General features: G+C 36.1%; 1 protein-coding gene across 15 annotated transcripts in view; it reads left to right on the top strand.

The window, feature by feature from the left end:
- Nucleotides 1–15423, top strand: part of CBLB (Cbl proto-oncogene B) — a 409638-nt gene that overhangs the window by 323409 nt on the left and 70806 nt on the right. For all 15 annotated transcript variants that reach the window (XR_007407886.1, XM_049105236.1, XM_049105235.1 and 12 more), the window contains one exon: nt 9996–10199. Coding sequence is in view for 14 of the 15 variants with exons in the window: in XM_049105236.1 (XP_048961193.1) it covers nt 9996–10199 (204 nt within the window). In the remaining variant the exon portion in view is untranslated. The remainder of the gene's footprint in view (nt 1–9995; nt 10200–15423) is intronic.

Below are 15423 nucleotides of genomic sequence, written 5' to 3'. Positions count from 1 at the left end.
AGAATAGCTGTTTGCCTTGTAGCCCAGTGTAAGTAAAAGAGTGTGACTGAATATAAAACAAACAGATTTTATCTATTTTACTTTTTGTAGACTTCTCAAAAGGAATTTACGCTTTAAAATTTCAGGGACAGTACAGTACAGTGTCTTTAGTAAGTTTGTGAACTATTTGCAATAAATAGGTGTGTTATGTACAAAAGACACAGGAGCATTTCCCTGTTGCCAGAGCTGTATTATTAATCCTTTGTCCCTTACATCACCACAACTTTTCTTTATATTACTGTGCATTCTCCAAATGGTACAGTTCCTCTTGCTAGTGGCTAATTAGTTCCTTGATTCACTTCACAATTTTTCTTATTGGTCTAATGGTCTTATGTAAAGATGTGCCCAATCATATTTGTAAATTGTTAACATTTGCATTTTTTTCTTTATTACTCTGAAATACTTCTCAGTTTTACTTTTAGAAATTGAGGAAGTGCCTAAATTGCCAAGCACTGAAAACTTAGTCTTTGAGTAAAATTTCAGGAGAAGGTCATTATAAAGTAGTGGTTTACTAAGTGAAGTAGTAACTAAAAGGTGACAAATGCAAAAATACTCAGAAAGTTGAAATTGTACTCAACTCACACTCATGTTACTAGCAAATAATGTTATTATTTTCATCTGATCATAGGAATTTGTGAATAGGTTAATGAAAAATGTTCAAAAGCATTATTTTTAGCATTATTTTTTAACTCCTCCCGCACAAGAGGCTTTGCAAATAAATATTCTTCTGATACATTTTGTGTATGTCTCCTGTAAACTCTTACCTCGTTGTATTTGTATTGTAAACATTACATATTTACCTGTTTCTCTTGGAGAACCTAGTTTAGAATCCCTCTCTCCTAGCATGCTAGCTGCCTCCACAGTGGCAGGTATTCAGTAAATATTTATGGACTGTATGCTAGGTAGTGTAAAGAGAAGATGACTCATTACATGAAAAAGATGTTAAATAGATAAATTGTTGATATTGTAGATCAAATGTCTAGTTCTGATCTTTTTTTTTTGAAAAGCATCCATGATTTTTTTCAAAGATTTTTTATTATGCTCAAGACCTGAGAATAAATTCTAAGTGTTTTAAACCTAAGATCCATTTGTTCCATTCAGTAGCTGCTGGATGATTCCCTTCAACTTTTCACATTTTGATTTTGTCCACTTATTTTTGAGCCACATTATTTTACTTTTATTGCTTCCAATAATACTGGCACTAGGCTAGAGGCAGTAAAACTGAATTTCTCTTTATTACTTTTTTACACCAAGAAACGTGCGTGGTGATCCCTGGTTCAAGTTTTCTCTACCCTGAAAAAAATTGTTCTTAGGCCAAGGTTTCAGAATTCCAAAGGGATATTCCATAGTCTTTATATCTCAGTGGGATCTTAGTGGTTTAAGGAAGAGTCAACTTTTGAACATTTCCACTGTGGGATAACTTAAATATTTCTACCCTACATGTAGATGTCATGAAGTGGTGCTTCCTGCCAAACAACAGATCTCTTTGGGCTGTTTTCATATAATATGAAGAGCAGTGTTTGACAATCATTTAAACATGTTATTGCAAAATGCCCTCATTACTTAAAAAAAAAAAAAAGAATCCATATAAAGTTAATCCACTTTTTTTTTTTTTTTTAAGTTAATCCACTTAAAATGCATTTGACAAACCATTGGGATGCTAAAAACCTTATATGGTGGCCTCCATGAGCTGCTCACAGGACTTAAGCTGATTGATGGTGAATATGAGAAGTAAAAGAACAATTATTGAACACTTCCATAGTTCTGCGGTATATGGCCAAAGGTTGTATCTACCCTTGTAGATGCAGTGTGGGAAATATTGTATGACTGTGAAGTCTGGGTATGAGTACACACAGCAGTGTCTCTCTTTCTCAGTGTTCTCCTTATGCAAATGGGTACAGTGCTAGAGTTCATATTTTCTTACTTTAAAGCCATTGTTTTTGTCTGATAGGCTGGTTTATTTTTTCTGTAGAGAAATGATGGTTTTCAAACTTAATTATACATAGGGATGGATCACCATGGTAGAAGGCTACATGCATTGTCTTTTAAAGACTTTATTTACTTGAAAGAGAGAATGAGCACAAGCTGGAGCAGGGGCAGGGGTACAGAGGGCAGAGAGAGAACACGCTCCCCGCGGAGCAGGGAGCCCAACACTGGGCTTGATCCCAAGACCCTGAGATCATGACCTGAGCTGAAGGTAGACGCTTAACAGGTGAGCCACCCAGGCGCTCTGACATGGATTGTTTTATCCATCATTCGCCAGTGTCTCAAACCCATTTACTTATCCATTTATTTAGGAAACATTCCTGGGCAGCTGCTATGTCCCAGGTTCTGTACTAATCTCTGAGCTAGGAAGAATGCTAAGACCCAGGCCTGACCCTCAAGAAGTTAAAATTAAATCTGAAAGTTTTATAAAGGAGCATAGGATTAATAATAATTACTTGAAATGAACGTCCTGTTATCCTTCAAATTTAATTATGGATTCGAGACATCTTTTGTTACTTTCAACTACTTTGGTTGGGCATGCTGATTGGAAAAGGATTTTAAAGGTTGCATGTCTGCCAAGAAGCTCTGATAAATCACTCAGAGTCCAATCGGAAAGAAATATTAAACCCTGACCATAAAACATAATGTGTTCAGCCAGTGTGCATTTTTAGCGAGTCATTCTTCACCAACTTTTCTTCCATTTGATGCCCTACTTTGGTTTAATTGAATTCATTGGAAACTAAAATTTTATGTAATTAACGGAAATCCTAAGAAATGCATGGTAGTGGTGTCAGTTAGTTGTTACAGGCGGCAAGTGGTTACCCTTTCATTTCTATCATAATGGCCCATTAGTCATGCCTCTGAAGAGGTGTCAGATACTTTTTTCTCCTTCTGAAACATCTGTGTTATTTAATAAATTGAATAAGCAAGCCAGAGTTTGCACAGAATACTAAATAAGTTGAATAATCACCTCTCTGGAGACATTCTTTGAAGCAGGATCACTCTGGGTGCGGCATTTCTGTTCTGTCTTTGCCAATAAAATTTGCAGTTTTCTTCCACTTCCTTGCTATTCCAGAAAACATTTTTCTTAACAAAACATTTGTCGTCTTTATCCAGAGCTGCTCCACACCTTTTTTTTATAGTTACATATTGCATAGCAGTGATGGTGCAGACTTACCACATTAGGTATAAAGGGAGGAGGGTCTGTTTTCATACTGTTTTCTTTTTATTTTTCCCCAGGAATCTAGAATGTGGCTTCTGAGCTTATGGACGGCATAGATTCTAAACTGTGTTCTCCACATCTTCTTTTCAAAATAAAAATGAATATATATATATAAATAAATATTTGTATATATATATATATATCAATTGGATGTGCAGCCTGGTTTTGAATTACTTCCAAGGACTTTAATTCAATTAAAAGTAAAATTAATTTATTCCTGTGATTATTTCTTCTGCGTCTTTTTCCAAATAGTTTAAAAGAAATCTGGAATATTCAAAATGATATTTCACAAAGTCATTAGATAAAAATCAGTAAGCCCTGTTTTTAATATGGAGCATGATTAAAGAGATTTATGGATGTCCTATATTTAGAGAGAGTAGTTGGGGAAAAAATATGTAGTTATCTGAGAGGTGAGAAGCCAGCTCACGTGCTCACATTTAAGGCACAAAGAAATAATCTTTTACTGCATCTTCCTCAAAAGCAACCAACCTTCACATTTCTAGCCTCAGTAAAACTTTTTAATCTTAGTACTACAAATAAGAAAATTCTGTTTGCCTTTAAGATGATTATAAAGTATTTCTGCCCTTGATTACATGTTGTGGTTTTTGGGTTTTTTTGTGTGTGGGTTTTTGTTTTTTTTTTTTTTTTTTATAAATGTGATAAAATGTTGGAGCTCCTGTTTCGCTTTGGGAGTAATGTAAGGGCTACCTGAGTCATCCAGAAATGTTACAATCATTTTGTGAATGACAGTGATGCCAGTATGAATGAAAAAGAGAAGAACATAAAATCTGGTAGAGCAAATACTTGACTCTGAGTCCAGTGACTATATAAAATGCGGGCTGACCTTATCGTAAGGTGCCTGCACAGTAGCGGGTATTGGCACTTGGGAAAAGTTTCTGGTTGACTATAACAAAGGCCTTCCATAGATATTTTAAAAGTTGATTCCATTAAATGAATCATCTTTAGAATGGAAACGCATAAGCTTCATGCATTAACATTTTAAGTTGGACTCTAGCAACAAATATATTAAAAGCTCTTACTATGTAAAAAAACGTATCCCAAGGAATACTCTAATTACTAGGACAAGTTTTTCATCTTCCTATTAAAAGCTGAAACTTTTCACTTAGAGCAAACGATATTTATTGATTACAGTAGTTTATTTAATTTTAAAATTTGCAATTTGAACCAAATAGTTACTTTTTTTCATTTTTGAATGATCAAGAGTGGGTAGCTATTTTAAACTTTATTTTTATTTTTTTTAATAAATTGATTTTTTATTGGTGTTCAATTTACCAACATACAGAATAACACCCAGTGCTCATCCTGTCAAGTGCCCCCCCCCCAGTGCCCGTCACCCATTTACCCCCACCCTCCGCCCTCCTCCCCTTCCACCACCCCTAGTTCGTTTCCCAGAGTTAGGAGTCTTTACGTTCTGTCTCCCTTTCTGATATTTCCCACACATTTCTTCTCCCTTCCCTTATATTCCCTTTCACTATTATTTATATTCCCCAAATGAATGAGAACATATAATGTTTGTCCTTCTCCGATTGACTTACTTCACTCAGCATAATAGCCTTCAGTTCTATCCACGTTGAAGCAAATGGTGGGTATTTGTCGTTTCTAATGGCTGAGGAATATTCCACTGTATACATAGACCACATCTTCTTTATCCATTCATCTTTCCATGGACACCGAGGCTCCTTCCACAGTTTGGCTATTGTGGACATTGCTGCTAGAAACATCGGTGTTCAGGTGTCCCTGCGTTTCATTGCATCTGTATCTTTGGGGTAAATCCCCAACAGTACAATTGCTGGGTCGTAGGGCAGGTCTATTTTTAACTCTTTGAGGAACCTCCACACAGTTTTCCAGAGTGGCTGCACCAGTTCACATTCCCACCAACAGTGTAAGAGGGTTCCCTTTTCTCCGCATCCTCTCCAACATTTGTGGTTTCCTGCCTTGTTAATTTTCCCCATTCTCACTGGTGTGAGGTGGTATCTCATTGTGGTTTTGATTTGTATTTCCCTGATGGCAAGTGATGCAGAGCATTTTCTCATGTGCATGTTGGCCATGTCTAAGTCTTCCTCTGTGAGATTTCTGTTCACGCCTTTTGCCCATTTCATGATTGGATTGTTTCTTTGGTGTTGAGTTTAATAAGTTCTTTATAGATCTTGGAAACTAGTCCTTTATCTGATACCATTACCAAGTAGGATTTATCCCCGGGACACAAGGCTGGTTCAACACTCGTAAAACAATCAATGTGATTCATCATATCAGCAAGAGAAAAACCAAGAACCATATGATCCTCTCATTAGATGCAGAGAAAGCATTTGACAAAATACAGCATCCATTCCTGATCAAAACTCTTCAGAGTGCAGGGACAGAGGGAACATTCCTCAACATCTTAAAAGCCATCTACGAAAAGCCCACAGCAAATATCATTCTCAATGGGGAAGCACTGGGAGCCTTTCCCCTAAGATCAGGAACAAGACAGGGATGTCCACTCTCACCACTGCTATGCAACATAGTACTGGAAGTCCTAGCCTCAGCAATCAGACAACAAAAAGACATTAAAGGCATTCAAATTGGCAAAGAAGAAGTCAAACTCTCCCTCTTCGCCGATGACATGATACTCTACATAGAAAACCCCAAAGCCTCCACCCCAAGATTGCTAGAACTCATAAACTTTATTTTAACCTCTGTTATGAATCCAGTATTGAGGAACTCATACCCTACAAATAAGATGAAATGGCTTACCCAGTGTCACGCAGCTATAATTAGTGGATGTAGGATTCTAATTCACATGTCCTGATTCAGAACATCTGTGCTCTTTTTCTGATTTGCTGTTTTCATGGGTCTTACAAATTAAAACAGGAAGAGTCTAGATTAACCAACATCTTCTTTTCTTCTCATAAAAGAGCACCAAAGCCAACCATCCCTTTCACTCTGGATTCTTTATTCTAAGATTACTATTAACTATCCTTATTCTTTTTTTAACAAGAAGTTATTGAATTTCTGTGGGAAATATTGTGCTCTGAAATGCTTAGTATGGACACAATTTATTCTCAGTATATGTATGTATTTTTCCAGTTACTTATTTATAATTTTTCCAAGCATTACAAAAATGATTTATGGTAACTTCAAATCTATGTGAAATATAGCAAAATAACGTAAATTAGAAGTTACTGATACAGAAAGCACTCATGCACACACACAGTAAAAAATATAAAATGCATTCCAAAATGAGACTCAAGAAGTTGTACTTCTAATTCCAGGTCCTCTAGTATATTGAGCATGTAGGAAGCCATGAAGTGATTAACCTTAAAGCATGACCTCTAATAATTAATCATCCTGAGAGCAAATAAACTGTGCTGTATATAATGTGTATCTTAAAAAAATCAAAAAAGGTATTTAAGAGGTAATACCCATCTAAATAATATTTAATCAGAAAGAACATAGAAGCTGACCAGTACTTAGAATGAATGATGATGATGGTGATATGATACTGATATTTATTTGGATTTTTACATAGGGTGTGAGTGGGGAATGGGTAATTTTGGAGGTGAAAGAATATTTTTTCTGTTTTTCTGTCAAGTGTTAATTTGTTCTCAGGTTCTATTCATACTTGATATCATTAACTGAGTATCAATGGTTGGCATAGGAGTCTGAATTATTTTGTCATGAGCATATTACATAGTTAAGTTTCAGATGAGTGTAGTACACTCATGGATAACTTCTGTATCTTTGGTTTGGAAGTAATTCTTTTTTAAGGAAGTAGAATCTACTGAGTTGTTAGAATGAATGGAATCCCAAGTACTTCCTGTTCACATTCTCAGAATATGAATACGTCAAGGACTAGAAAAGGAATTATTTATTGGTCTTTCTTCTTCATTGACATGTGTTCCTTGATCTTTCATTAACCATATGTTGACGGAAACATTATTTTAATTATTGAGGTACAATCCCAATGAGTCATATGCTATTGAAAACGTTCTTCGTGTGTATTGTCAGTCATCTGACAGAAACTAGGGCAGAATAATACCAAAGTGGCTCTATGGTGGGACTTAATTTGCATATGGCAGTAGTCCGTTTACAGAGAAAGAGTGATGGGTGAGGTCATATTTGTGTAAATACCATTAAGGAGACAGATTCAGCGTGATCTATGTCTGGATGTACATTTCAGCTGGGGTTTTGGGGGGGAGTCTTTGTTGTTTTTAATTGAGTCACGTTGAACTCTCAACAGAGGTAAAGCTAAACAGAGACTATGCTTTCTCATATATATTCGTAAAACAGCTACTTGAAAATACATGAGTGATTTGTACAGTATTAAACTTCCAGATAGCGGAGATGGAGAAAACCTAATTTCAGTAATAGATGAACTTTTCCTAGTCTTTTCCTAGGTGCCACGAAGATGCTATCATTGCCCTTCAACTCTTCTCTTTTCCAAACTCGTCTTTTCAGTTACCCTCTCTCAGGAAATGGATCATATAATCCAGAAGTCATCCTTAACCAAAACAGCATGCACATGGGCCTTGAAGGTGCTAAGAGAAGCTTTTATAGCTGAATACTGTGGCATACACATTCCAGACACTATACTAAAAAAATAATGACTAATGGGTTAGATTGAGTGGACTAATTTTTGCTTACGGTAATTATGCTTTAGTTAGGTCTTAAAAGATTTTCTATTTTTAGATATGCCTACTAAAACATTTATATATGAATTTATGTAATGTGTAGCGTGTGCTTCAGAATAATCCAAGGGTGGAAGGAGTAAGTGAAGGTATAGATTAAACAAGATTGAACATGAATTGATAATTGTTAGAGTTGGGTGGTAAATGCATTCAGATTCATTACACTTTTCTCTGCTCCTGTGTATGTTTGAAATTTTCTATAATTTTTTTAAATGTGCTAGTGAATGATGTGTCTACTTAGGGCCCAAAGTATTACTTTTCCATCCTTCGTGCATTAAAGATACAGAGGAAACATTAGCTCTTTCCCATCTTGCTCTTATATATTAGAACTATCTTACTGAAATAATTTTATGTAGATCTATAAGAAAATTCCATCACAGGCACAGAATATGGATCCCTTTTGACTTTAATGATAAGGGGATTTTATCTAGATGATATAACATATATCATCTGTGCACTTGGCATTTAATGTTGTCGTTATCAAAAGACAGGAGAAAAGTTTAACTTTCCTGAAATATTTACTCCCATGTTAGGAAATGTTAATGTCCTATAAAAGTATTAAGTCTTAGTTTTAGCATCTGTTAAAATGATGGAGCAAAATATTTAAGTTGCCTTGAAGTCCACCAATTTAAGCATATATAGCAGTAAACATTAAAGGATTTTGTGTTAGCCTGCCTGTATTTCTCCACACCACCTTAGTTCAACTACTTAACCATCCCAAGTTTCTTTCCCAAATTATCCAACAGTAGAGGAATAAGGGAATGTTGTGTTTTCATTAACCGGTGCAAAGAGCATTTGTTTTTCTTCTATGACAATGTATGTGGCAAAGGGAGATGTTCACTTGTTAATCTGGGTGACGTTTGGAAAAGAATAACTCACCTAACCACAGGACCTGAAGAGTGGATGCCCAGCAATTGTCAATGAGAAGGGAGCAAAAGTATTACTTCACTGCTGATCAGAATGTCCATGTAGGGCATGTAACCAGTTTCCCATCATACCAAGTGGGTGGGACAGTCCTGAGTTAAGTACTGAATGGTTTCTTTGAAGATGTTAGCTCTCTTTGCATCCCTTGTTTCATCTCTAAAATGGTGCTAATTCATCCCATTTCTGCCTTAAAATGATTGTATGATTTTTACTATTTTTTAAATAACACTACTAAAATCAGGGTAAGATGCAGAAACAAAAACATGGCAGCGAGCACCATACACCATCTATCTCTGGGAGGCAGCACTGTGTGCAGGGTGAGGAAACGGTCTTGTTCTATTTCCTTGCCAATTGTGAATTCTTAATTCAGTTAGTTTTGAGAAATGGACTTGGGAGACTTTGAATAAAACCTTCAGTAATTACCAATAAATGAGTTTCCGGTCCAAAAGTATTAGTACAGATCTTTTTGCAGTATCTAGTTTGAAAGCAAGATGAGGGGTGAAATTTAATATTTCACATGGTTTTATATGCCAAATGAGCTGTGTCAGAATGACAGGCTCTCTGGACAGTTGATGGTTCCTAGATGTTAATTTGCTTTATTTTTTCCCCACCAATTACAAATCAAGATTTTTTGAAACCTAGGCAATTGATGGAAATATTAAGCCATAGTTACATGCACAGGAACTTTTCCAGAAATGCTTGTTCTAATTGGTACTACTACTTTATTTATAATGAATTTTTATCAAAATATCCTTTTATAGAATGTTTAATTAGCACTGGAGCCTTTTGGGGAAAAGGGAAATGATTTGATTATCACTTTTCTGTAGGACTCTCAAATTTTGATACATTACAATTGTAAGTGAACATTCAGGAAAATGAAGTTAGAGTCCTTTTCTTTGGCAAATCAAACTTTTTTAAGAGAAGTTTTTCTTTGAATATTTGTGATACTGAACATTTAACATCTATTATGTTGGATCTCTGTTCTACTCTGTTATTTCTTCAAGACAAATCTTCCTTCACTCTCACTGCCTACTCTAAAACCTCGTTTGCAACTTCTTTTTATAGTGGGGAACATTGGCCCTTATCAGCACTGTTTTATTTGAACAAAGACCAATCATATTTTTTTGTTTGTTCAGGAGTCGGACGGCCAAGGCTGCCCCTTTTGCCGCTGTGAAATAAAAGGAACAGAGCCCATAATCGTGGACCCCTTTGATCCAAGAGATGAAGGTTCCAGGTGCTGTAGCATCATTGACCCCTTTGGAATGCCAATGCTGGACCTGGATGATGACGATGACCGAGAAGAGTCCTTGATGATGAATCGGTTGGCAAATGTTCGAAAGGTAAAATGATAGAGCACAGTTTTAATCAGGGTGGTGTGTGGGCATGAAAAAGCAATGATGCTGTCACAAAAGGGCTTTGAATGAGTTGGTTTGGGCTTGGGAAAGAAAGATGGAAGAATCAAAAGGAAGGCAAAGACCTAAGTCATGTTGATAGGCTAATGAAGTCATAGATTGAGAAAGAACTAGTGTCTACTCGAAGTACTCTTGCTGGTTTTAAACTTCAAAATGAGAGATGGTGAGAGCTTTCATATAGAAGTAAACATTGTCTAAGACTGGCAAGAAAGATCTGTGAAGAAAAAATAAAGAAAAATTAAGAAAGAAAAAAGAAAATATAAAAATTGGAAATGAGGAAACTGAATAAAAACAGACTTTGTTGAAGTCTAAAGGAAGTATCTATTAGAGTTATTTTCTTACCAGGAAAGCCAGCCTTCCTTTCGGCTACTGAGAAGTCAGATAAGATTTACCTTTGTGAATTTACCATAGTGTGTGCTCTGCTTATCAAAATTGCTGACTCAGAAAATTGACTTTGTCAATTTACTGAGAACAGATGCTGCTGCCCAGTGGAGTAGCTGAGCTCACAAAAGACTAGTCAATGAACTAGAATGCCAACTGAATAAGTTACAAGCCAGAAATATCATGGTTAAGATTACTGGACTGTTAGATATCAGGTTATTCTGTGTACAGAAAGATCTAGGAGATTTGGATTACACTCAGGATTTCTGTGTTCTCAAAATCAGAAAAATGGCAATGAGTGGTATGAAAGGATCTGCAAATGGAGTGTGAAGGTGCCCCCTCCCAGCCCTCCTCCTGACTCCAGGCAGACAGGGCTAATCAGTCATGGCACTCATCCCTGCTGAGGTCACAGCCTTAAAGAACCTCCACTGCAATTCATTAGGACTTGGCAGGTAAAGTGAAACCTATCTGCCATCTAGGTGGAGTGATAACAACACATAATGGCATCAGATACTTTGCATCTGTCCCTGTGGTAGGGAAACCCTTGGTGCAGGGAACAGACGAAGCCTTTGTTTGCATTACTCCTTCTTTAGGATATCCAAATTGAGTTCCTATACTTTCTATATTTCAGTGTTGCACACTCAACAAAGATGTATACCCTGGGTATTTTTTACGTGTACAGATACATCACCATCACCAACATGGCTACTCTGACATTTTCGGTCTGAGATTATTTCTTTTCTTCATCTCATTAATTTTTCATAAATATCATAATTTAACTCCCAGAGAAACTACTCTTGATTCTACCCTTTAATCCTGAGAATTTAGTTTTGAAGCACATAATTCCTTTGACCCAATAGATGGAAGAAAGGAAATAGTTGTTACTCAGTATCCTTTATATGAGCAAAGCATGTTTATATATTTTACTCTCTGAACAACTTGGAGAGGTAAATTTTCTTCTCATTTTTCAGATAAGGAGTGAGGTACAGATTACAACATGTCACCTGGCTGCATTAGTAAGTTGTGGAGACTAGATTCTAACTGATGTTTTCTGGGTAACAGTACAGCGATGTATCCCAAATCACACGTGTAGCTCTCTCCCATACTGAGTCATGAAATGGTTTCTACTAAGTCAGATTATTGAGTGTATGCTAGAACATTCCTCATACGAGATTATTAATTTTAATTAATAGGGGTAATAAAATGGTACATTGATGATAAAATAGTAATATAATAACAGGGCACTGTTCTGGGTTCTTAAGTCCTCGATATCATTTGGTTATCTCACCACCCAGTGAAGAAGCTACTGTTACTGTCCTGTTCTACAAAGGATAAATAAAACTGAGGAAGAAAGAAGTGAAATAGCTTGCCTAAGATCCCAGTGCTACTCTATAGCAGAACCAGTACTTTATTCCAGATCTTCCTAACTTCAAAACTCCAGTTGTGAACCATCACCCAGTATGCCTCTTTTGCCCTCCTTGCAACATGCCACACACATTGTCCTTGATAGAGTGTAACTACTTGTCTTCTGAAGGTCTTTCCAGTTCTGTAATATAATGTATGTTATGAATAATTACTGACCCCCAATACAGTCTTAACCAGAAGTTAAAAGTAATTTGAATTTGATCTGTTGATAAAAACATAAAATTATAAAAATATTCATGCCCTATAAAAATATTTATACTCACACGTACCTAATGGGTCACCAAAAATCAAGCAAATTCAGTTAAGACCTGCTAATTAACACATAATGACTACTAAATCTGTTTTCCAGTATACTAGCCATATGTGGCTAATTTAAATGTAACTTCAAAATAATAAAAGTCTAATAAAGTGTTCCTCAGTCACATCGAACATATTTTAAATGCTCAGTAACCACTTGTGTTTAGTGGGTACCATATTGAACTATACAAATATAGAATATTTTCTATGGGTATTGAGATATCTTTTATTGATATAATAGAAATAGCTATTCTCCAGTAGATAATTCTATTGGACGGAGCTTTCTTAGATCATCCCTGTAGGCTCTTAATGGAAGAAGCTAGGTCTTGATGCAAAATACCTTTCCATTTAATTTAATAACCTAATGGTCTTAGCTTGGCCTGGATATTTGACAGATATCTAGCCCTGGAATCAGCAAGCTATGGCCTGCTTTTCTTGGTTTGTTTTTCTGTGAGCGAATGATTTTACATTTTATATGAGTATATATATTTAAATGAGTTTATAAGTACCTACCTAATTTCTTTTTTCTTTTTTTTTTTTTTTTCTTCTTGGCTTGGCTTGCAAAGCCTAAAATATTTCCTGCCTAGCCCTTTAAGAAAAAGATTTCATCCCCTGGGTCTAGGACACAGGAAGCATATAAAGAATGTTTATTGAATGCGTGGATAATAGGGAATGACAGAAAAGTATTTGAGAAACATACAGCAGCTCAAGTAGTTCACATGACCTAGGAGGTAATGTTTCCTAGCTAGGGAAAAGGCATTTCACTTTTCTTCACTAAATGGATTTTCTTCTTTCAGTGATTGATGTCAGGGGAGGAGAGTGGGGACTTAAGAGTAATTCTTTCAAGAACTTTGTATACTCTAACTGCGTGGGGCGGGGCGGGGGGGAACAGGCGCTGCCTCTGTGAGGTTAGGGAACTTTGCGTCTTGGTCTGTTTCCCATTGAATGAAGTGGAAGCTTGAGCCCTGCTTAGTAGTGGCACTGACAAGCGCAAGGAGTCTTGGTGACATAGAATGAGCCCCAGAATGTTCAGGGGGACTCTCGTGGTTCCCCCAGCTCTTCTCGCCCACTCTCACCACGCATGTTTTGTTCTCCCGGGCACACTGGTGAGCTTTCTGTCAAGGGAGTTGAGAGGTTTTTACACTGATCTTCTTTTTAGTTTACCAAGAAAAGGATGGTGGTCTCAGGCATGTGTCGTTCCGAAGTCCCACTTCAGTGGCTTATTTGGCCGTCACCAGTGTCATTTCATAAAGCTGCCCTACACTCGGTGTTACTTCTCTACTTTCCTTTGGCAGTTGTTAGATATTGGAGAAATTTAAACAACTCGTAATTATTTTTTTTAAGTTGAGTCATATTTCAATTAAATGTCTTTATGTGCACTGATCTGCTTCTAGTCAATTAAACAGATTGTAAATTTTACAATATTTCATAAATCCCTGCCACTTCACTTTCCATAAAACCTAAATTTTAGTGTAGATACAAGCATCAGTCTTTCTGACTAATTGGGAAAAATGTTGCTATGACATTATGTTCTCATGGCTCTTTATATGTGCTTGTGTTTCAGGAGTTACACTAAATTGTTTTGTTAGATTTAGAGGACTGCCTTCTCCATTAGACGATTAATTCTTAAGGCCAATGTCTTCTTTCTTTTTGTGTTATCCTGGTACGTAAACACAGGCAGTAAATATTTATTAAATGAAATAATAATATGTACATGCATGCTCTCACATGTTCTTTGAAATCAGTGCCCTGATCCGATACATCTGTCTTTATTCCAAACTGAAGATTGAATATAAATATACAAAATACCAGATTATAGGTTCTATTGAGTTCTGTCTTCCAGCTGAGATTATAAACAAATATCACACTATCATTTTGATGCAATAGCTCTTCTATCTGAGTTTTCTTCCTCTCTGGTTTTTCAGTCTGTTGCATCATTCATTCATTCACCCACCCACTCGCTCATTTATTCATTCATTTTTAAAACACTTCATTTTCTCCTCTCTCAGAATGACTGTAAGTCATTGTCCAGTGGAATGGTTCCATTTTCTTCCATCTGCTGTTTCAAATACTCATCTTCCTCCTGTTTCTGAGCAGGTTGATGACTGTGTTGTGAGATAATTCCTGCCTGTCTTAAGCATATTGCATTCTTTAAATTAGTAATGCTTCTATCATAGCATGGAGGACTGTGCTGTTTGTATATTCCTGTTACCATGGTGATATCCTGTAGCTGGAGTTTATAAATAGTTGCATATTGAACATATAGAATATCTTTTCATTGTTTCTTTTATAAATATACTAATCTTCCAGAAGCAAACAGAATGTATAAAGCTACAATACAGCATATGGGTTACCATCCTAGAAAGTAGTCTATTTTATGATTTTAACTAGGAGATGTTTTAGATTTAGCCTGAAATTGTACCACAGCCTGAGTCTTCAAGCTGTCAGAATTTCTAGGATAATTGGATCTGAGTAAGTCTGCAGAGGAAGTCTAGGGTGTGATTTTAAGATCATGGCCTTCTTTTCTGACTTCAGTCAGATCAGAGCTAAGAAAAGGTGTCTATTGCCAGTCAGAGTTTTGTTTCATTTTGTCAAAGGTGTAAGGAGTCTTAACCGTTCCTCAGCAGTTATGTTGATAGAACATGTTTTTCACCAAATACATAAAATTACAAACAAAATAAAGATTTGCATTCAAAATGAAAATGTTGACAGTCTGACCTCATATATGCACTGAATTCCATAGTTCTTAACTGTTATATTTTCTTAAAAGTGTATTTAAAACTTAATGCATGGCCATGTAAAATGAAATACAGGTGTGACCAGAGATCAACGGAATTATTCTTTTATCCTTCTTTATACATTCTCCTAATGTTGCTATCACTAGTTAAAATACATATTACTAATTTAAAAACATATATTACCTATTTCTTTTCCCAATAATAATGTGTAAGGAAAGGACCCTTGATACTCTTGATCCTGAGGAAAAGAGTTCATGTGCACAGATCAATGTTTTTAGGAAAATGTTTCTTTTTTTTAATGTGACTTAGGG

The sequence above is a fragment of the Canis lupus genome, chromosome 33 (assembly GCF_003254725.2).
Source record: "Canis lupus dingo isolate Sandy chromosome 33, ASM325472v2, whole genome shotgun sequence".
Taxonomy (NCBI): domain Eukaryota; kingdom Metazoa; phylum Chordata; class Mammalia; order Carnivora; family Canidae; genus Canis; species Canis lupus.
This window is presented reverse-complemented; position numbering and strand designations above follow the sequence as displayed.